This window comes from Hyperolius riggenbachi, chromosome 3 (assembly GCF_040937935.1).
Source record: "Hyperolius riggenbachi isolate aHypRig1 chromosome 3, aHypRig1.pri, whole genome shotgun sequence".
NCBI lineage: Eukaryota > Metazoa > Chordata > Amphibia > Anura > Hyperoliidae > Hyperolius > Hyperolius riggenbachi.
The window spans coordinates 223,515,266-223,537,535 of record NC_090648.1 but is presented as its reverse complement, the minus strand read 5'-3'; the positions used below and the strand labels follow the sequence as shown (position 1 = coordinate 223,537,535).

The 22,270-nt window shown below is 43.0% G+C and overlaps 1 protein-coding gene across 4 annotated transcripts in view; it reads right to left on the bottom strand.

Annotated features, from left to right (window-relative positions):
- Nucleotides 1–17,528: 17,528 nt before the first annotated feature.
- Nucleotides 17,529–22,270, bottom strand: part of LOC137563412 (uncharacterized) — a 63,472-nt gene continuing 58,730 nt past the window's right edge. For all 4 annotated transcript variants that reach the window (XM_068275826.1, XM_068275824.1, XM_068275825.1 and 1 more), the window contains exons 12-13: nt 21,893–21,993; nt 17,529–18,364 (exon numbers count right to left, since the gene is read on the bottom strand). In XM_068275826.1, coding sequence (XP_068131927.1) covers nt 21,930–21,993 — 64 coding nt within the window. In that variant the 3' untranslated portion in view covers nt 17,529–18,364; nt 21,893–21,929. The remainder of the gene's footprint in view (nt 18,365–21,892; nt 21,994–22,270) is intronic.

Genomic DNA, 22,270 nt, shown 5'->3' with positions numbered 1-22,270 from the left:
ATATCATCTGCTAATAACGCCTCTGCATTGTTATTACCCTTAGATATTAGACTTATATCAGATATAAACAAATTTGTACCATTAAAATAGCCATTAGTCAATATGTGCTAGCCTATGAAATACTTACCTGGAGCTTCCTCCAGCTCTCCACTCGTATCCGCTGGCCCGGGGTCCCCGTCGGTGCAGAGGCCGACCTCCTCTACTGCGCCTGCATGTGCGCCGCTGTCAATCAAGCCCGCGTTGTCTGCAGAGCTGCTGCGCCTGCGCACTGTGGACTTGATTACAGTGGCGCCTCATGCATGCGCAGTAATGACGACCTCGAGGTCGGCCTCTGCACCGGCGGGGACCCTAGGCGGCAGCTGCGAGCGGAGATGCTTTGTGGGACATGTAGGCTGCAAGGGGCTGGAGGATGCTCCAGGTAAGTATTTCATGGGATAGGAAATATTGACTGATGACTTTAAAATTTACATCTGGTTTATTTAACCACTTGAGGACCGTGGGCTTTACCCCCCTTAAGGACCAGGCACTTTTTTTTCCATTTAGACCACTGCAACTTTCACGGTTTATTGCTCGCTCATACAACCTACCATCTAAATGAATTTTGGCTCCTTTTCTTGTCACTAATAAAGCTTTCTTTTGGTGCTATTTGATTGCTGCTGCGAGTTTTACTTTTTATTATATTCATCAAAAAAGACATGAATTTTGTCAAAAAAATGATTTTTTTTTAACTTTCTGTGCTGGCATTTTTCAAATAAAGTAAAATATATGTATACATGCAGCACAAAAAATGTGGACAAACATGTTTTTGATTAAAAAAAAACCTATTCAGCCTATATTTATTGGTTTGGGTAAAAGTTATAGCGTTTACAAACTATGGTGCAAAAGGTGAATTTTCCCATTTTCAAGCATCTCTGACTTTTCTGACCCCCTGACATGTTTCATGAGAGGCTAAAATTCCAGGATAGTATAAATACCCCCCAAATGACCCCATTTTGGAAAGAAGACATCCCAAAGTATTCACTGAGAGGCATAGTGAGTTCATAGAAGATATTATTTTTTGTCACAAGTTAGCGGAAAATGACACTTTGTGACAAAAAATAAAAGTTTCCATTTCTTCTAACTTGCGATAAAAAAAAAATTAATTCTGCAACGGACTCACCATGCCCCTCTCTGAATACCTTGAAGTGTCTACTTTCCAAAATGGGGTCATTTGTGGGGTGTGTTTACTGTCCTGGCATTTTGGGGGGTGCTAAATTGTAAGCACCCCTGTAAAGCCTAAAAGGTGCTCATTGGACTTTGGACCCCTTTGCGCAGTTAGGCTGCAAAAAAGTGCCACACATGTGGTATCGCCGTACTCGGGAGAAGTAGTACAATGTGTTTTGGGGTGTATTTTTACACATACCCATGCTGGGTGGGAGAAATATCTCTGTAAAGGACAATTGTTTGATTTTTTTTTTACACACAATTGTCCAGTTACAGAGATATTTCTCCCACTCAGCATGGGTATGTGTAAGAATACACCCCAAAACACATTATACTACTTCTCCTGAGTACGGCGATACCACATGTGTGGCACTTTTTTGCACCCTAAGTGCGCTAAGGGGCCCAAAGTCCAATGAGTACCTTTAGGATTTCACAGGTCATTTTGCGACATTTGGTTTCAAGACTACTCCTCACGGTTTAGGGCCCCTAAAATGCCAGGGCAGTATATATGAACCATATCAATATCAATTTCCGCTAACTTGTGACAAAAAATAAAATCTTCTATGAACTCACCATACTCCTAACGGAATACCTTTGGGTGTCTTCTTTCTAGAATGGGGTCATTTGTGGGGTTCCTATACTGCCCTGGCATTTTAGGGGCCCTAAACCGTGAGGAGTAGTCTTGAAACCAAATGTCGCAAAATGACCTGTGAAATCCTAAAGGTACTCATTGGACTTTGGGCCGCCGTACTCAGGAGAAGTAGTATAATGTGTTTTGGGGGTGTATTTTTACACATACCCATGCTGGGTGGGAGAAATATCTCTGTAAATGACAATTGTTTGATTTTTTTCACACACAATTGTCCATTTACAGAGATATTTCTCCCACCCAGCATGGGTATGTGTAAAAATACACCCCAAAACACATTATTCTACTTCTCCTGAGTACGGCGATACCACGTGTGACACTTTTTTGCAGCCTAGGTGCGCTAAGGGGCCCAACGTCCTATTCACAGGTCATTTTGAGGCATTTGTTTTCTAGACTACTCCTCACGGTTTAGGGCCCCTAAAATGCCAGGGCAGTATAGGAACCCCACAAGTGACCCCATTTTAGAAAGAAGACACCCCAAGGTATTCCGTTAGGTGTATGGCGAGTTCATAGAAGATTTTATTTTTTGTCACAAATTAGTGAAAAATGACACTTTGTGAAAAAAATAAACACACACAAATCGGGTTCATTATGTTCCTCATGACCTTCTTTGGTCTTTTCTAGGGCCACAGCACATCCCTGGATATTTCCCTCTATATGAATTGTTTACTGATTGGTCAGTTTTTTTCGTTGTTGGATACTGGACTTTGCATATGATGGAAGCATTAAATCGCCTTGAGAGGGGCTGGAATTCCCAGCTGAATGAGATCTTTGGCAATAAAACAGTGGTGGAAGATCCGAGGTTTCCACCGGATTTCAAAAAATTATGTTATGAGATAAAAAGTACACATGCTGAGTATGTCAAATTATGGTGGAATGGCCACAGTTTGGAGAACTATAAGAAAGAGGGTATTTTCCCTAGAGGACTTAGAGTTCAGATCTTTCCTTCCTGGGAAGTTTCCGAACAAGAAAAGAAAGATTGGGAATTGGGGCTTGGAAAGTGCTCCATTATTATTATAGACATGCTCTTAAAGCATGATAAAGATCTGTTACCCAAACTTAAAGAGAGGATTAATAGTCTGTTGGGCCAGTTGAACAAGTTTGATAGTGTTAGACTAGTACAACCCTTCCTGCAACAACTTGATAAAGATGTGCAACAAGTAGAAAAGGTGACTATTGAAAACAAAAAGACAAAGTTAATAAGAGATAGAAATGACTATGCATCTGGGAAGGCCTTCAGGTGGAAGCATCGGGGTAACAGAAAAGGCCAGGGCTATGAACAACCGAGACGACCTAGAAGAGTGAAAAAACCAAAACCGGTTGACCCAAAACAACCTACATCTAATGTCCCACAATATACATCTCTGTCTGAAACAAGTACTGATTTTTTAGAAACAGAAAGCGAGGCAGAAGGGGCGGCCTTGCTTTCAAACGAAAGAGGGATAAACAGCCCCGGGGATTTCTCCAACAAGAGGAGAAAGCTGAATGTGAGCCCAGGGGAATTGAGGAGATGAGTACCCTCCAGGTCATTAATTTAACAGACTACCAGCTTAGCCCGGCCCAATTAAGTGTCTTACAGAGAGGCCTTAACTTTTCTCCAACTAACAACATGGACGTCTTTGAAGTGGTTAAAGATATATATTTGTTTTGTCGAAGACTAGCTTTGAAACGTTTATACCATCGGGAAAGTAATGAACTGGATGTGCGAACACAGCAGATTGTTGATCTCCCGGATGAAAATGACAGACAAGTGTTTGAGGACCTCATGGACTTGCTGAGTGAGAATGAGAACAATATGGGGTCTGATGGAGAGAAGACCGCAAGAGGTATGTTCAAACCAAAATCTACTTTTCTACCTAATCTGTCTCTTTTTCCACAAATAAAAATATTCTTTGATCTGGTGGTTCAGGACATAGAGAGTTTAACTGCACAACGTCCCCATACGTCCAATCTAACTAGGTAAGAGAATGTTGCCATTTCTGAACTATCCACTAGAGACGATTTTGTCATCCGTGAGGCGGATAAGGGTGGGAATATTGTGCTGTGGCCGACCAGTGATTACCTGAAGGAAGTAAAAAGACAATTAGGAGATAGAAGATACTACAAACGCCTTTCTGGCAATCCAACAGCTCAATTTAATACGGAACTCAATCATCTTTTAGATGAGGCCAGAGAGAGGGGTCTGATCTCCCAGAAGGAAAAGGGTTTTCTTACAGTTAAAGAACCAGTAATTCCAACATTTTATCTTCTGCCCAAGGTCCATAAGAATTTAGAGTGTCCACCTGGCCGCCCCATCGTTGCGGGGATAGGCAGCCTCATTGAGAAGGGGTGTAGTTTTCTGGATTTCTTCCTACAGGAACATGTTACTCTGGACTCGTATGTCCGGGATTCATTGGACCTGATTACTAAACTCAATCACATTTCTTTTCCAACAGGTACTTGTTTTATATCGCTTGATGTGGAATCTTTGTATACAAACATCCAACATGATGATGCGTGTCAAGCAGTCCATTATTTCTTGTCTACCACCACAACAGGTAGAGCGGAATTCAATCTGTTCTTGATTAGTCTTCTAGAATTTATATTGGCCCACAATTTCTTTGTTTTTGATGGACAATTCTTTTTACAGACCCATGGTGTTTCCATGGGGGCAAAGTGTGCCCCCGCCATCGCCAACCTTTTTCTTGGGTGGTGGGAGCGGGAGACAGTATGGGGTCCCTCGTTGGAACGGTACCACCCTAACATTTTGGGGTGGTACCGTTTTATAGATGACATTTTGATTCTCTGGGAGGGCCCCGAAACAGTAGCCAGGGAATTTATTCAGGAATTGGGGCAAAATAACATGAACATTGTTTTAACATCTAAGATTTCACCTGTCTCTGTGGATTTTCTGGATTTGCATCTTTATTTTACAGACAATGGGCAAATAGGAAGTACTCTTTTCCGAAAAACCACTGCAGTTAATTCTTTATTACACTATGGATCCTTTCACACAAAGCAGCTAAAGAACAACATTCCTACGGGACAATTCCTGCGAGTTCGAAGGAATTGCTCTGAGGAGCTGGAATTCGAGCGACAAGCAAAGGATTTGGAAATGAGATTCCTACAGAGGGGTTACCCCGAACGGACGGTCAAACAAGCATACCAGAGAGCTAAACACTCCAGACGGGAAGAACTCCTATACGCAAAGAAAAAACGGACCAGCTCTACGGTAAGGCTCTGTACCCCATACAACACAAGTTGGGATGATCTAAAGTGTATTTTGACAAAACATTGGCCAATTCTACACACTGACCCAGTTTTGGGGAAGTTCATCACAACCAGACCGACTTTAACAGCCAAAAAAGCACCTACACTCAAGGACCGTCTGTGTAGGAGCCATTTTCAACAACAATCCAGCACACGTCTGGAAACCAAGGGAAGATTTCCCTGTGGATGGTGCAGTATTTGCCCCTTGATGAGACCTACTAAGGAAGTAGTCAGCCCCAAAACATTTAAAACACACCGTATTGAGGAGTTTATCAACTGCCAGACAGAAGCAGTCATCTATTTGTTAAGGTGCCCATGTGATCTATATTATGTGGGTCAAACCAAAAACAAACTGAAAACACGCATTCAGAAGCACCTCTCGACCATTCGTTTGGCAGAGAGGGACTTCCTAGAAGGTAAACCCCTTACCCCTGTGGCAGATCATGCGTTAAAAGCACATGGGGGATTGACAACTGGTTGGACAGTGTGTGGTTTAAAACGTGTATTTATGTCTTCCAGGGGCGGCAATATTGTTACGTCACTATTGAGACATGAAACAAGATGGATTTTCGACTTAGGCTCAAAATCACCGGTAGGTCTCAATGAGGATTTTTCCTTTTTGGGTTTTCTACACTAAATACTTACCTGACCGGTGATATCCTTGGTGAGTGGGTTCACTGGCTTGGATCACACCCATGATGCCTTTTCTTCGCTTTGTTGTGTCTCTTTTTGGTTCCTTTGCTTCTGACATTCTGGTTCTGCTCTGTGATGCTGTGACCTTATGTTTTTGGAATTTGTGAGTAGTTCAATTTTTACCATATTTACTATCATACACCCGTCTATAAATTTTCCTGGGGTAATCTCTCTGGTTATTGTTATGTTATTTTATTGGATACTTTCTTGGTACCTTTGTGAAATGGTCCACATTGGTGATTTTATATGAGTGGTTTCATCCATTTATTTGACATGCTTATTCAATATGTTTACTAACGTTTACTCTTCCTGTAGGATCTCTGAATTCTGGATTGTTTCTGATTTGCCTATGCTGATGCATGATAACAGTCTACAGTGTTCTTCCTTGCCCCTCTGGCGTCTGTGGAAAAAGTTCTTTGGACGGAGCTTCCTGTGCCCTATTTTATGTCTATACATATAATGTACATTCTTATGTGTAAAGTTTTGTTATACGATATGGGTTTTTCCCTATTGATGTATTTGAAACTGCAGTAATATCAGGTTTGTCCACTAGATGGCAACATTTGACTATTTACATTTCTATTGAGATAGAGATCTGCTTGTTTTCTTGTATTTTTGACCATTATATTTATTATAGGTTATTAGTCCTATTCATTTATTTATTTGTTTACCCCTTCTTTATTCATATGAGGAATTTATCTTTTCTTTTGTTTCTGTCATGGGGCGTACTATCCTCATACTATAGCCTTATTAGCCCCGTTCAGTATTTCATCTATTTTCCGGCACTACATTTCCCATGAGCCTTGTGAGCTGAGGGAGGAAGCGGGGCGGCGTCTATTGACGTGGCTTCCGGTTCTTTCTAGTGCGCGGCCGCGCACACAACATTTTAGCATAGTGGCTTCCCCCTCCCCGCCCACATATGTCCTGTACTTAAAGCCGGCTATTCACGTAGGTCCTTTAGCCCAGTCGAAGCTGCGCATTTAGGCAGCGAATCGCGACGGCGTCCGTGGGGCACCCCATTCCCTTGCCTGACATTCCGATATCCTGGTAAGCTCCAAGCCCTGTCTATTTTTACACTACTTAGCACTGCGTTGCGCTTTACCTGCTTCTCACTATTTGCACATCTGCTTATATCCTTTCACATTTGCCTATATCCTTCTTGGATGGGTGGAACCCTTATCTCATCCTCGTCTTTTGCACTATGCACTTTACTTATTGTTACACTTTTTGCACATGCTTGGCTGACAGCTTGCCAAGGGATCTTTGATCTCTGCTATATACACTGTCATACTCCGTTAGCTCACACTTGTGTATTTATTTAGGAGTTGGTTGCAGGCTTTGTGGCTATATGAATTATTTTGTTTATTTATCAATATTATCATGTGCCCCATGATCTACTGTTTTTAGTGTTTTTAATTTTGTATACTGAATAAAATTTGTTGATTATTGATTATTCAATTGAGTGGTGCGGTTTTTAGGGAACTACTTTTCTCCTTGTTTTGTACTTTTTGAAAAAATAAAAATCAATTTCCGCTAACTTTTGACAAAAAATAAAATCTTCTATGAACTCGTCATACACCTAACAGAATACATTGGGGTGTCTTTTCTAAAATGGGGTCACTTGTGGGGTTCCTATCCCGCCCTGGTATTTTATGGGCCCAAAACCGTGAGTAGTCTGGAAACCAAATGTCTCAAAATGACTGTTCAGGGGTATAAGCATCTGCAAATTTTGATGACAGGTGGTGTATGAGGGGGCGAATTTTGTGGAACCGGTCATAAGCAGGGTGGCCTTTTAGATGACAGGTTGTATTGGGCCTGATCTGATGGATAGGAGTGCTAGGGGGGTGACAGGAGGTGATTGATGGGTGTCTCAGGGGGTGGTTAGAGGGGAAAATAGATGCAATCAATGCACTGGGGAGGTGATCGGAAGGGGGTCTGAGGGGGATCTGAGGGTTTGGCCGAGTGATCAGGAGCCCACACTGGGCAAATTAGGGCCTGATCTGATGGGTAGGTGTGCTAGGGGGTGACAGGAGGTGATTGATGGGTGTCTCAAGGTGTGATTAGAGGGGGGGAATAGATGCAAGCAATGCACTGGCGAGGTGATCAGGGCTGGGGGTCTGAGGGCGTTCTGAGGGTGTGGGCGGGTGATTGAGTGCCCTAGGGGCAGATAGGGGTCTAATCTGATGGATAGCAGTGACAGGGGGTGATTGATGGGTAGCTAGTGGGTGTTTGGAGGAGAGAACAGATGTAAACACTGCACTTGGGAGGTGATCTGATGTCGGATCTGCGGGCGATCTATTGGTGTGGGTGGGTGATCAGATTGCCCACAAGGGGCAGGTTAGGGGCTGATTGATGGGTGGCAGTGCCAGGGGGTGATTGACAGGTGATCAGTGGGTTATTATAGGGAAGAACAGATGTAAATATTGCACTGGTGAATTGATAAGGGGGTCTGAGGGCAATCTGAGCATGTAGGCGGTGATTGGGTGTCCGCAAGGGGCAGATTAGGGTCTGATCTGATGGGTAACAGTGACAGGTGGTGATTGATGGGTGATTGATGGGTAATTAGTGGGTGTTCAGGGTAGAGAACAGATGTAAACACTGCACTTGGGAGGTGATCTGACGTCGGATCTGCGGGCGATCTATTGGTGTGGGTGGGTGATCAGATTGCCTGCAAGGGGCAGGTTAGGGGCTGATTGATGGGTGGCAGTGCCAGGGGGTGATTGACAGGTGATCAGGGGTATAGAGGTATACAGTACACAGGGGGGGGGTCTGGGGAGAATCTGAGGGGTGGGGGGGTGATCAGGAGTCCCCAGGGGGTAGTTAGGACCTAAACAAAAAAAATAGCGTTGACAGATAGTGACAGATAGTGACAGGGAGTGATTGATGGGTGATTAGGGGGGTGACTGGGTGCAAACAGGGGTCTGGGGGGTGGGGGGGGGTCTGAGGGGTGCTGTGGGCAATCAGGGGGCGGGGGGGGGGGAAATCAGTGTGCTTGGGTGCAGACTAGGGTGGCTGCAGCCTGCCCTGGTGGTCCCTCGGACACTGGGACCACCAGGGCAGGAGGCAGCCTGTATAATACACTTTGTAAACATTACAAAGTGTATTATACACTTTGTATGCGGCGACCCGGGTGCTAGTAACCCTCGGGTCACGAATGACGCGATCGCGCCGCCCATGCCCCTACAAGGACCGCCGCCTTTGGGCATGAGCTGGTCCTTGCGGGGTCCACTTTCCGGCCGCCTCTGTGCGTTAGGCGGTCGGGGAGTGGTTAAACCGGCTCATCAATTTCCATTGCTGCTTGCTTTCATCTGCTATACTTATGGAAACATGGCCTCAGATCATCATGTCATCATGAGACCTCCACAACTTAAGCAAGGGAAAAGGGAGGCGAATGCGCCCTGTTAAAATGTTAAAAGCTGCAATTAGCAACTATAGACGGTAACTCGGGCAACCAAGCCTTAAAGCCACCATTTACCATTAATAGCCACTTTTAGCCACAGTTTTTCATTTATAGCCGCTAATTGTGGCTAGTTAAGTACCATGGGTGGTTTGGAGGGTGCTACGGTTAGGCAGAGGGGTACGGCGTAGCTTGCAGATCATGGTCCTGGACAATTGCATACATCATATGTTTTCTGTATCTAATAATGGGATGTTGTTTACAACGATAAATCCATTTGAAGATTTGTGAACGGTTTTTACAAAAGAACTTTTTGATACATTAAAATTTAAGATCATCTTGAAACTGTGTCTCTTCAAAAATATTTTCTGCTATACAGTGGAGGAAATAATTATTTGACCCCTCACTGATTTTGTAAGTTTGTCCAATGACAAAGAAATGAAAAGTCTCAGAACAGTATCATTTCAATGGTAGGTTTATTTTAACAGTGGCAGATAGCACATCAAAAGGAAAATCGAAAAAATAACCTTAAATAAAAGATAGCAACTGATTTGCATTTCATTGAGTGAAATACGTTTTTAAACCCCTACCAACCATTAAGAGTTTTGGCTCCCACAGAGTGGTTAGACACTTCTACTCAATTAGTCACCCTCATTAAGGACACCTGTCTTAACTAGTCACCTGTATAAAAGACACCTGTCCACAGAATCAATCAATCAAGCAGACTCCAAACTCTCCAACATGGGAAAGACCAAAGAGCTGTCCAAGGATGTCAGAGACAAAATTGTAGACCTGCACAAGGCTGGAATGGGCTACAAAACCATTAGCAAGAAGCTGGGAGAGAAGGTGACAACTGTTGGTGCGATTGTTCAAAAATGGAAGGAGCACAAAATGACCATCAATCGACCTCGCTCTGGGGCTCCACGCAAGATCTCACCTCGTGGGGTGTCAATGGTTCTGAGAAAGGTGAAAAAGCATCCTAGAACTACACGGGAGGAGTTAGTGAATGACCTCAAATTAGCAGGGACCACAGTCACCAAGAAAACCATTGGAAACACATTACACCGCAATGGATTAAAATCCTGCAGGGCTCGCAAGGTCCCCCTGCTCAAGAAGGCACATGTGCAGGCCCGTCTGAAGTTTGCCAATGAACACCTGAATGATTCTGTGAGTGACTGGGAGAAGGTGCTGTGGTCTGATGAGACCAAAATAGAGCTCTTTGGCATTAACTCAACTCGCTGTGTTTGGAGGAAGAAAAATGCTGCCTATGACCCCCAAAACACCGTCCCCACCGTCAAGCATGGGGGTGGAAATATTTTGCTTTGGGGGTGTTTTTCTGCTAAGGGCACAGGACAACTTAATCGCATTAACGGGAAAATGGACGGAGCCATGTATCGTGAAATCCTGAACGACAACCTCCTTCCCTCTGCCAGGAAACTGAAAATGGGTCGTGGATGGGTGTTCCAGCACGACAATGACCCAAAACATACAGCAAAGGCAACAAAGGAGTGGCTCAAAAAGAAGCACATTAAGGTCATGGAGTGGCCTAGTCAGTCTCCGGACCTTAATCTAATAGAAAACCTATGGAGAGAGCTCAAGCTCAGAGTTGCACAGAGACGGCCTCAAAACCTTAGGGATTTAGAGATGATCTGCAAAGAGGAGTGGACCAACATTCCTCCTAAAATGTGTGCAAACTTGGTCATCAATTACAAGAAACGTTTGACCTCTGTGCTTGCAAACAAGGGTTTTTCCACTAAGTATTAAGTCTTTTATTGTTAGAGGGTTCAAAAACTTATTTCACTCAATGAAATGCAAATCAGTTGCTATCTTTTATTTAAGGTTATTTTTTCGATTTTCCTTTTGATGTGCTATCTGCCACTGTTAAAATAAACCTACCATTGAAATGATACTGTTCTGAGACTTTTCATTTCTTTGTCATTGGACAAACTTACAAAATCAGTGAGGGGTCAAATAATTATTTCCTCCACTGTATATCCTTGTTCTCACATGATCATGATCCTGGGCCATGAGGACATCTGGGACCCAGCCTGTTTTGCATACATGTGTGTGTTAGTTTTTAAAACCCTACAGGTAAGTTAGCTTTTAAGTCACATAATAGTGGTAGTGGCGGGGCCTGGAGACTGGCAGCCACATAATTGCATTATTATGTAAAACTGGGGTTGCCCTTTAGTTTAGAGGTAATACCCTCTTTCCCTGAAATTAAGACATCCCCTGAAAGTAAGCCCTAGCAGGAACTTTGTGCATGCTCGAAATATAAGCCCTATCCTGAAAGTAAGCCCTAGCGGCAGTAATGGGAAAAAGTACAGCAACTTGTGTTTTTATGGGAGCTGATGGTCTCACAGGCAGGACCAAGGCTCCGTCATTGGACCAATTGCTGCACTCGCTGCTATTTAGAGAGTGAAGTGATTGAACCAATAACCAAGCCATTGTCCCGCCTACAAGATCATCGGCTCCAGTAAAAAACACACATTTCTGTACGTCTTCCCCATATGCTAAAGATTGGGGACACAGCAGCATGGAGCTGGGGAAAGAAGAGGGTTAAGGGGACATTGCAGGACAAGGGGGACAGCGTGGCATGGAGCTATGGGAAAAAGGAAGATGCAGGGGGACATCAGAGGACACAAGGGACACTAATACCTTTAGCCGTAAAGCCTTAAAGCGGACCCAAACCAAACATTTTTTTAATTCAAAATATTTAGTTTCACCACTCTAACACATACAAAGATAAATAAACACTCCTTCAAGCCTATGAGCATTTCAGTGCATGCTTTTCACCCTTCTCCTTTAATAACTAGTGTTATACTGGGGGCAGCCATTAGCAATTTCTCCATTGCCGGACACTACCTACGCCAGCATTTTGCCGGATTTTGTCCCGGCAATTTGAAAGGAAGGGAGGGGTTTCTCTAAAACATGTAAAATATTTTAGATTTGTCATCATGTAGCTGAAAAAAGGCTGCTATTTATTATTATAATTTAGAAAATACATTTTAGTTCTGAAATCTTGTATTTTTAATTTGGGTCCACTTTAACAAGCATTCAGCATATCAGGTGTTTCTGACATTATTATCAGATCTGAGATTAGCTGCATGCTTGTTTTTGGTGTGATTCTGACACTACGGCAGCTACCGTATTTTTCGGACTATAAGACGCACTTTTTCTCCCTCAAAAGTGGGGAGAAAAAGTCCCTGCGTCTTATAGTCCAAAGGTAGCAAAAAAAGAAGTACAAATATTGCAAAAAAACAAAAACCGTTTCTCACTATTTCCGTCTGTGATGCTCTGGGTGTGTGGTTTGCTCCATGCCGCCAGTCTGCCTCATTGCCCGCTCTCCATGCAGCCAATGATCCGCCTCCATTCCCCTCTATGCAGCCGCCAATCTGCCTCATTGCCCGCTCTCCATGCAGCCAATCAGCCGCCTCCATTCCCCTCTATGCAGCCGCCAATCATCCGCCTTGATGCCCGCAATGATCCGCCTCTGGCCAGCTCTTCATGCTTCCATGCCATGTGCTTGCACGGAAGCTGCAGCGGCTGCGGCAGCGATTCAGGGCTAATTGCAGTGGCTGTTATCTTCTAAGTTGCTGCATGGCGGCGGGCAGAAGAGGCGCGATCCCAGGCTAATTGAAGGCAGCGGCTGTTATCCTGTATCCAGCACGGCGGCGGCAGCGTGGCATTAGACGGGAGATCGTAGCGGTAGTTATGACTACCGATGCCTCAGTACTTCCTTGTTTACGCCCCCTCATGACGTAGGACACGCATGAGCGTCCTACGTCATGAGGGGGCATAAACAAGGAAGTACTGAGGCATCGGTAGTCATAACTACCGCTACGATCTCCCGTCTAATGCCACGCTGCCGCCGCCGTGCTGGATACAGGATAACAGCCGCTGCCTTCAATTAGCCCTGGGTCGCTATTCATCTGGCTCCCCCGCCGCCGTGCAGGAACTTAGAAGATTACAGCCGCTGCCTTCAATTAGCCTTGGATCGCTCCTCATCTGGCCCCCCCGCCGCCGTGCAGGAACTTAGAAGATTACAGTTGCTGCAATTAGCCCTGAATCGCTGCTCTTCTGCACCCCAAAGCCCCCCACCGCCAGCCACAATACCTGGAAGAGGACAGCCGCTGCAGCTCCTGCTGAGATGCCTGACTTGTGACAACACTCCTCTGCCACGTCAATCATCACAGCTGACATCAAAGGACAGGACAACTCAGGGACAACTAGATAGGTGAGATCATCTATGTTGAAGTGTTTAGTTATTGTAACTGGTGGGGAGGCAGGGGTTAGTTTAATGTAGGGTGTAGTGTTACTGGTGGGTCAGCAGGGGTGGATTAGTGTGGTGTAGTAACTGGTGGGGGAATCAGGGACTAGTGTAAGGCAATGTAGTGTAGTGCAAGGTTATTGGTGGGGCAATAGGCTTTAGTGTAGGGTACTTAGTCTAGCTGGTGGGGCAGCAGGGGCTAGTGTAGCTGGGCACTGAAGCTTAGTTATTGTGTAGCTGGTGCAGACAGCTTGGGGGGGAAAAGGCCTACAAGACACCCCTGCACCATGGATGCACCCAGGTTTAATATATTTTTTTTCTTGGTTTTTGTCCTCTAAACCTGGGTGCGTCTTATAGTCCGGAGCGTCTTATAGTCCGAAAAATACGGTAAATAGACCAGTAGGGCTGACAGGCAACTGGTATTGTTAAAAGGAATTCAATGTCAGCCTCCATACACGTCTCACTTCACGTTCCCTTTAAACTAATTTTTTTCTGATAAGCATATTTTAGGCCATTCTCCTTTAACCTCGTAGCCAAGTTGTACGCCTCTAGGTATACACATTGGGCATGACTCACAAAGCTTTTTCTCCCGTTTCCCCTCGGTTTTCGCCTTATCTATGTTACATTTTAAGCTCCCAAAGTGCAAAAATATAATAAAATTAAGGTAAGAAAAGTAATATTGACATGAATTTAATCAGGAACATTACTTTGATTATTTTGCTTTGTTATCAATTAGGTGATCAATAAGTAATGTATGAGACGTTCTGTAAATAGAGCCCATAGTGTAATACCCCACATCCTGTTTCCTCCCTATTCCTCTAGAATAAATTGTAAACTCGCAAGGGCAGGTCCCTCTCACCATTCTGTGTCTTGGAAACTGCTATACAATTTATTCATGTTACATTTGTCACTGTAATTACTATGTCTACCCATTCTGTATTATGTACCAATGTCTATATATTTTGTGTATACCGTTGTCTGTATTATTATGTATCCCATGTTTGTCTCTTACTCTGTACTGTGCCACAGAAAAGGTTGGCGCTTGATAAATCAATAATAATATTTATATGTCCCTAATGGGCAGGAATAGAGATTCAGCAACATTGCTGGACTATAAGAAACACCTTATGTATTGTATGCTGTGTATTGTGCTTGCTTTCAGATTATTATACATTTTACTAAGCTAAGTACTGTCCATAGAGTTGCTGAGACAATTATCTTAAAACAAATTTAAATTGATTACACACTTCAGAGGTATTACCTGCAATGGCAACTCATGATGTGGAAAGTGGGGAGGGGGGGGGATCAGTGCGTCTTATGGTCTGAATAATACATATTCGAACTGGCACCTGGTGTCCCCCTATAAGCGTCTGCTGCAGCATCTGCTGCCACTGGACCCCAATTGCCATCGATCTCAGTCCTCCTAAACTACGGCTTTGCTTGTGTATTAATGTGCAGTTCAATCTCTAACATAGGTCACCGCTACTCAGCGAGTGTTCCTATTGGAGCCTCTGTCCCACCTGCGAGTCCATTGGCTCAGATTAACAAATGGGGATGGTGGTGATGCTTTCTTCTGAAGGAATAATATGTTCTCCTATGTCCCTCCTCTGGGCCGCGTGGTCCCGTGACTGAACTTCATATTAACTTACAAGTAAAACTGTACTGTAGGAGGGGAACATGGGGATAGAGGGAACAAGGAGATACAGGAGGACACGGGGGAAGAGGAGGACACAGAAGGACACAAGAGGGAAACATAGGAGGGCACAGGGGGGATACGAGGTACAAGGGGAACATAAGAGGTACTAGAGGGAGAAGTTCTACAAGACGCCCATGGACGCACCAGGTCCAGATTTAGAATAATTTTTTTTCCCTGTGGTTTTTCTCCTAGGTGCATCAAATGCCAGTAGAGTCTTATGGTCTGTTATCTTCTGTAGTCCCCCAAAACACTTGCAAGTTTACCGGTAAGTTTTAAAATGGTTTTAATCTTCTGCCAAAACTATTGGATTTTAGAAAATGTTTGCCACAGGTAAATGACCACAATTTTTATTACATCCCCAACAATTTGGCTTGTTAATGACCTTAGGTTGGAGTAATTGTAGCTTTCAAGATGGACCATACTGATTTTAATATCTTTGACCATAGTTCATCACTTACAGTTATTTTAAGGTCTATACTCTTTATTTTGCATCCTAATAATGTTTTGGAGATTTGTCGCGCCAAAACCTTTCAGTATTTTAGAGAGAGAATTTTATGAAGTTTTCTTTCTAGCAGAAACCATTCCTTGACTTTAATAATGTTTCTCAAAGTGGGCATTTAGATTTCTTAAATTGTTCCTTGAAATTTTTGAGCTGATTTTCTCAGATTGTTGTAGTGCATAAGACATTGTTTTAGCTACAAATCTGTGAGATTTTTCTAATATCTAGGACAATTCTGTTTTGCCTGAACCATCCCAGAGTAGAAAGAGGAGGATGTGTAATTTCTTTTTTTATATGGTATGGGAAGGGTATGCTGACAATCCTGTTCAATGCGTTGTTATTTTTGGTGCCAAGAAAGTGCAATATTGACTTCATAGCATGTCAGCTCCATGGTTATCTATAGATTGTGGCTCTTAAATAAATGCCGTACTAATTATCTATCAACACCAATACCCTGGTAGCAGTTGTAAACTTATCCAGTGCACCTAGACCACCATATTGTTTATGGCATGTTCATTTCTTGTATGTGCTTCTAGGACATTTTTTTTCTCCATATAAATTCTTGAAAAGTTTTTCTCCACAATTTAAACCAATCTGTGGGTAAAAAATAAGAATATCTTGTAATAGAAACAACATTGTAGGCCATCTAATAATTGCTATTCTGCCTAGAATATTATAATATGGTTTATCCCAAGATGCCAGGTTTTTTTTTTGCTGACTTTTAGCAGTTTATCATTGTTTAATGTATATACCTTGCCAAGGTTTAAAATCATTTTCACCCCTTTGTTATTTGATGTCTTGATGATCTCATAAAAAATTTGCTGGTTTCCTTGATTGACGATTTGGTTTTGGGATTGTGTCTAATAAACACAACTTGTTTTCATTAATTTTGAAATCCAATGTAGAAGTAAAGCTTGTAGACTAGATGGTTCTGTAAACTTGCACCCTTGTCGACATAACAGGAAATAGATCAGAGGTCACAGTGCTGTATGGTGGTTTCAACACATTTCCTTAAGCACAAAGTTGTCCAGAGCTGTCATTTAGGCTTTAAGCATGTAACTGAACAGCCCCGAGAACCAGCTCAATAGTAGGCCTTTAGATCCCAGTATGCCTTTGCTCGAATTACAGAGCCACCATTGGAAAGAAGGTCAGGTGCTCTAAACAGTTTTTCTCAAAATCACTGTAGCATGTGTGTGGGGCAGGGTGTGTAGGAGAACAATAGGGATGGCCTGTGGTTGCCGAGATGATCCAACAGTTCGTATTTCTCAACGATGCATCTGAGAGGATCAGTGGCCGCTGTACACACTCTAGATTTTCGGCAGGGGGCACCGACTGCCAAGAACCATCTAGACTACAAGGCTTAAAGCATACCTGAAGTTACATGAAGACACATTGGGCTAGTAACATTATGAGATATGCAGCTTGCTTCATCATGTATAGCTACCTGTATTCGATCCAGCTTGCATCTTCTAGTGTCCGGTGCAGCTTTTTGAACTAGCCACTATAGCGCCAAGCTCACTGCAGTAACATGACAGTGAGCCTGAAACTAGCAGCCAGTTCAGAAGCTGCACAGGACACTAAAGAATGCAAGCCGGACAGGTAGCTATACATGCTGAAGCACGCTCTGCAGCGCACTCTACACCTGCCCGAATTTTCCAAATCACGTTCTGCATGGAGGTGACATCGGCACATGGGGGAGCGGTGTTTGTGCAAGAGGGCTTATCCGGGCATGTATACTGAACCTCGCACGTTTATTTTCAGTTCTGCTTTAAGAACTTATGCGGTGTCCACAGCGTGGTTATATGCCAGTGTTGCAGATCTTTCAAACTAATAACTGATCATGTAATGCCAACAGAAACAAGTGTGACGATATTCTAAATCAAACAAAGATTTATTGCACACAAGTGTGGAGAATGATTAAAAGATATCTCGCTCAAGCAGGCATTGCAAAGTTCTGCACTTGCATTACAGCTAGAGATGGTGAATGAGAAGCTAACAATTGATAAAGTTGATAGAAATTTTAGATTAATTTGACTGAATTGTATTCAGCTTGGAATTGGGTCAATTAAATACCTAATGCTGGGAATACACGATGTGTTTTTGCAGTTGATTTGCCGTTTGATCGTGTTTCGATTTGTCTTTCCGCTCCATTTCTGGCTCGATTCTCTTATCTTTTCTTATCAATTTCTATTCACTTCTATCAGAAATCGAGTGGTAAAACGATTGAGAGTTCGGACATGTTGGAAATTATCTTTCTGCCTCAAAAACGCATCGTGTATTCCCAGCACAAGTAATGATTGTGATTGGTCTAATTCCAAGCTGCATAATTTGCATAAAATCAACATTAAATTTGCATCAACTAAAAATGATTAGCATCTCACCGGCTGTCTCTAGTTACAGCATATAAATGAATGGGATGGGTCTGGAATAATATGCGGACAGATGATGTATGCGTTCACTAGTCCAATTAAATTAAACATAATATCTGTAATTGGTTTATTATTCGGATTATTTGTCTGCGATTAAATCTTGATGTGTGCAAAGCCATATATAGCTACTACTTGCGTAAGAAAATTACACTGCAAAATGTAAGTGCTTTCCATTCTAAAGTTCAAACCGATTCCACAAGCCATTTGTTCCAGTTGCTATTTGCAACACCAGGGGTTTGAGTACTGGATATATCCCTCGAATAAACAACAATTTGGAATCTGAAAAACAAAATGGCAATTAGGAGGTTAAAACAGATTTTTTTATTTACCTACTTCTTAAAAATGGTGTAAAATAGATAATGCAAGACCATATTGGAAACACACTAAAGTACACTAAGAAATAAAAAACAATTACAAAAAGACTGCAACAAATCTTTCCTCAAACCCTCCAAAAAACGCTGCTCCCGTGGGCCGCAATGGCCCACTTTCACTTTCGTGACCTATAGGTCACAACGCTGCACTGAGAGACTGTGTGTCTCTCACAGTGTGCAGGGAGGCGGGAAAGCAGCAGGGGCGTGGCCGGGGAGATCAGGAAACCCTGTAGGAACGCCCCTGGTGGGCGTTTTGAACAGGGAGTTCCTTGCCCCTGTGTTTACCTCCGAGTTAGCGACAAATTTGTTGCTAATCTCGGGGGGCCATAGTGTGGTGGTGGTGGGGGCAGAGAGCGGTGGTTGGGGGACACAGAGGCATGTCATGAGGCAGAGAACATTCCTCTGTGTCCCACCTGACCCCCCCCCCCCCCCCCCCCCACCCCACCCCCAAAAATCACCTCGGCTCAGGTTGTCTTTAAAGGATGCATGAGGCAAATTTAAAAACTTCAGATATGCTTACCTGGGGGTTCCTCCAGCCCCTAGAAACCTATGTGTCCCTCGCTGCAATTCCACTTTCAGGCATTCTCACAGGGCCTCCTTCGAAGCAGCTGCAGACATGGCCAGGTCGGTGGTTTCTGAGCACGAATGAGTGCACGGCCACATGGCTTGCGTCCCGCGGCCGTGAGCTTCCTGCAGTACTTCTACACCTGTGGATAATGTTCCCGGCCACAGGAGAGTGACCCCAAGCGGCGCTATGGAAAGACTGAGACTGCCTGAGAGCAGAGCTGTGGCGAGGGACACATAGGCTTCTAACCCATAGCATTTCACTACATCGAGCAGTGCAACTCTGTGGTACAACCTAATCCATGCTGAAATCTTTTGAAAATCTGCTGCTATAGGTTCCCCTTAAAATTGATTATGTGGAGAAACTGGAGATAACTATCCTTAAGAGATGTGATCTCCCTTTTCTTGTGGGATTTCTTCTATTTTCCTGTAATGTGCCTAGGACTGGATGTTGAGTAATTCTACCCAGCAAGGACAGCAGTAAAATTCTGACGTAGGGTCTAACCCTACCCCACTCTAAGATCAAATTAAAAGTTTTGGTTGGAGCTCTTTGTTGTTTGAGGAGGGATAGCCATGGAATGTTATTTGCAGCTTGTAGAATTTGTAATAATGTTCCTCCCTCTTGTGGTCAAAAGCAGTACTGAACTAGATGGTGTTCTGGGTGAAAGAGTGCAACATAATTATGCCTCTGCAAGGGGTGGAAATGTAAATTAATTAGAAATATGTTGAAAAAAAATGTTGAAATGCTACATACAGTTTTACAATTTTTTGATTCATAATTATGCAGGAAAACATTCTTGGTTACACTTTCCTCATGCATAGCCGAGTGACCAGTCTGTATTTGGGCCAGGACACTACTTTCTAATCTACACCCTGAAAACATACAGATAAGTTAATTGGCTTTCCAGCAAAAATTGGGGCTAGACTAGGATGGTCATAGGAGTATGGTAGGGATTAGATTGTGAGCACCTCTGAGGGATAGTCAGTAACAACACTGTACAGTATATGTTGCCAAGCACTGTGGAAGTGCTATATAAATCATAAATACATAATGTTCACATGGTTGCCACCAAAATGCAAGCAAAAAACAAGCAATTAATTCAATGTCTCCAGAGCGTTTACTCCGGAGTTAGGGCCGGTGCACACCTAAGAGCGCTAGCGTAATCGCAAATGCTCAGTACTTTTAGAAGTTTTGGCGTGTTTTTGTGTATTTTTTTTTTTTTTTTTTTTTTTTAGGTACTGTACAGCTGGTAGTGTACTGGTTATATAACAAAAACACTTGGAAAATCGCTCTGATCTAGCGCTTTTCAGAGCGATTTTCCACTTTCCTATACTTAATATTGAGGCTAAATCGCAGGACCCACATTTGCATTTTGGGGGGAAAAAAAATTAAATCACATCGCTCTGGTGTGATCCATCCCATACAAATACATTAGCCAATCGCTTTTCCAAGCGCTAACGGTTTTAAAAGCGCTCAGAAGCACTCTTGGTGTGCACCACCCCTAAATTGTATTCAATGGTTGTGCAATTAAAATCTGACATCTCACACTCTGGTAGGATTTACTACTACAGATTATTACATTCGTGATTATTGCATATCGTTCATTGTACTCTGGGTGATTGTGTTTGGCTTAAGCAAGACCGCAAGGTTTGCTGGAGCCTATTATGTATACTTACCTTAGGGAGGGGAAGCCTCTGGATCCTGGATCCCACACATTTGGGCTTTTTCTTAACTCTATAAGCACTCTTAAAGAGACTAACAAAATTTTCAGCCTTATTTCTTTTATCCTATAAGTTCCTATACCTGTTCTAATGTGGTCTGGTTTACTGCAGCCTTTCTAGTTGCACTGTCTCTGTAATAGATCTAATCTTCTATACCTAATCCTACCTTTGTCAAGGTTTGTCAAGGCACAGAGGAATGCACTGCCTTTTGCTGTGATAGGGAGAAGTTATGCACACCCCCTGCAGGCTCTGTGTGTGTGCTTTGTTTATCCCTCACAGACAGGTCTCTGCTCACAGCCAGCGTGTCTGTGACCTTGTGAACAGCTGTGAGTGCAGAAAGATCAGTTCAAAGCCCAGACAAGCAGCTAAGGCAACAAGTGGGAGAAACATTACAGCAGTCAAGTCACTTTTGAGAGAAGCCTCTGCAAACAGGCACCTGCTCTGATGTAGTTCCTGTTTAGCAGCCATCTTCATTGTTTACAAAAACAATAAATAAAACAGTGATTTTATCACCAAGAAAGCAGCAGGAGCACCAAAAATGTTACAATGGGGGCTAGGAGAAGACAACAAACACGCTGGTACTTTTATTTATGTAAGATTTTCACAGTACAGATTTTCTTTAAAATTCAACTGAAGCAAAAATATACTAGGAGTTATAACAATTCTATCTGTATAAATAATCCTGAACAAGATTTTCCTGGAATCTTACATGCTTATTTTGGTTTTAAGGGTTAAAATGTATATTTGAAGAAAAACTGCTGCCACTCATATTTCTTCAGCTCCCATAGAGAATAATGATGAATTATAGAACTTCTTATCGCTTCCATGCTTCCAGGAATGTGTGTCAAATGCTTTATAACCTTTTATTAGTTATTAGGGAGAATTATGCTGCAGTCTGACACTGACTACATAGAGACTGGAATTTATAGTACTTGTTTATTAACCCTTACAGAGAAGAATAATGAAAATAGGGAACAAATCCAAGTTTTATGTAGGATTGCTACTTTACGTATGTTTATCTCATTCTGTATCTGCATGCAAGCCGGAATTACTAGCATCTCACTGACCATCGCTACTGAGCATTGTAAAAGTAACCATGAAATACTAGCAGCCTGTAAAAAGGAATAGCTGGTATAAGGAATGTGCTTACCCCCCTTCACAAGTGTTCAGCTGAGCATGGAACGGATTCACTTGGTTGTACTCTTCCGTGAAATAGTCTTTGAGCAATTTGAGTATTTTTGCTTATCCTTCCTGCAAGTAAGTAAACATTTTCAAATCAGTTAATGTCATGGGCTTTAAAGCAATTCATAATAAGGCTTTAAAGTGATCCTGAAATGTATTGCTTCCATACGATGGAGTACTATCCAGGGTGTAATGCCCTGATGTGCATTTCCCATTTCCCCCCTTCTCCTGTGGAGACTGGCAACAAGTTGGAAGCATGGCTGAGTAAGTATGTCTCACCCCTCGTGGTTCCTGTGGTGATTGGCTCTCTCCTCTCACTGGTACTAACGCAAACCTTTTGTGTCGT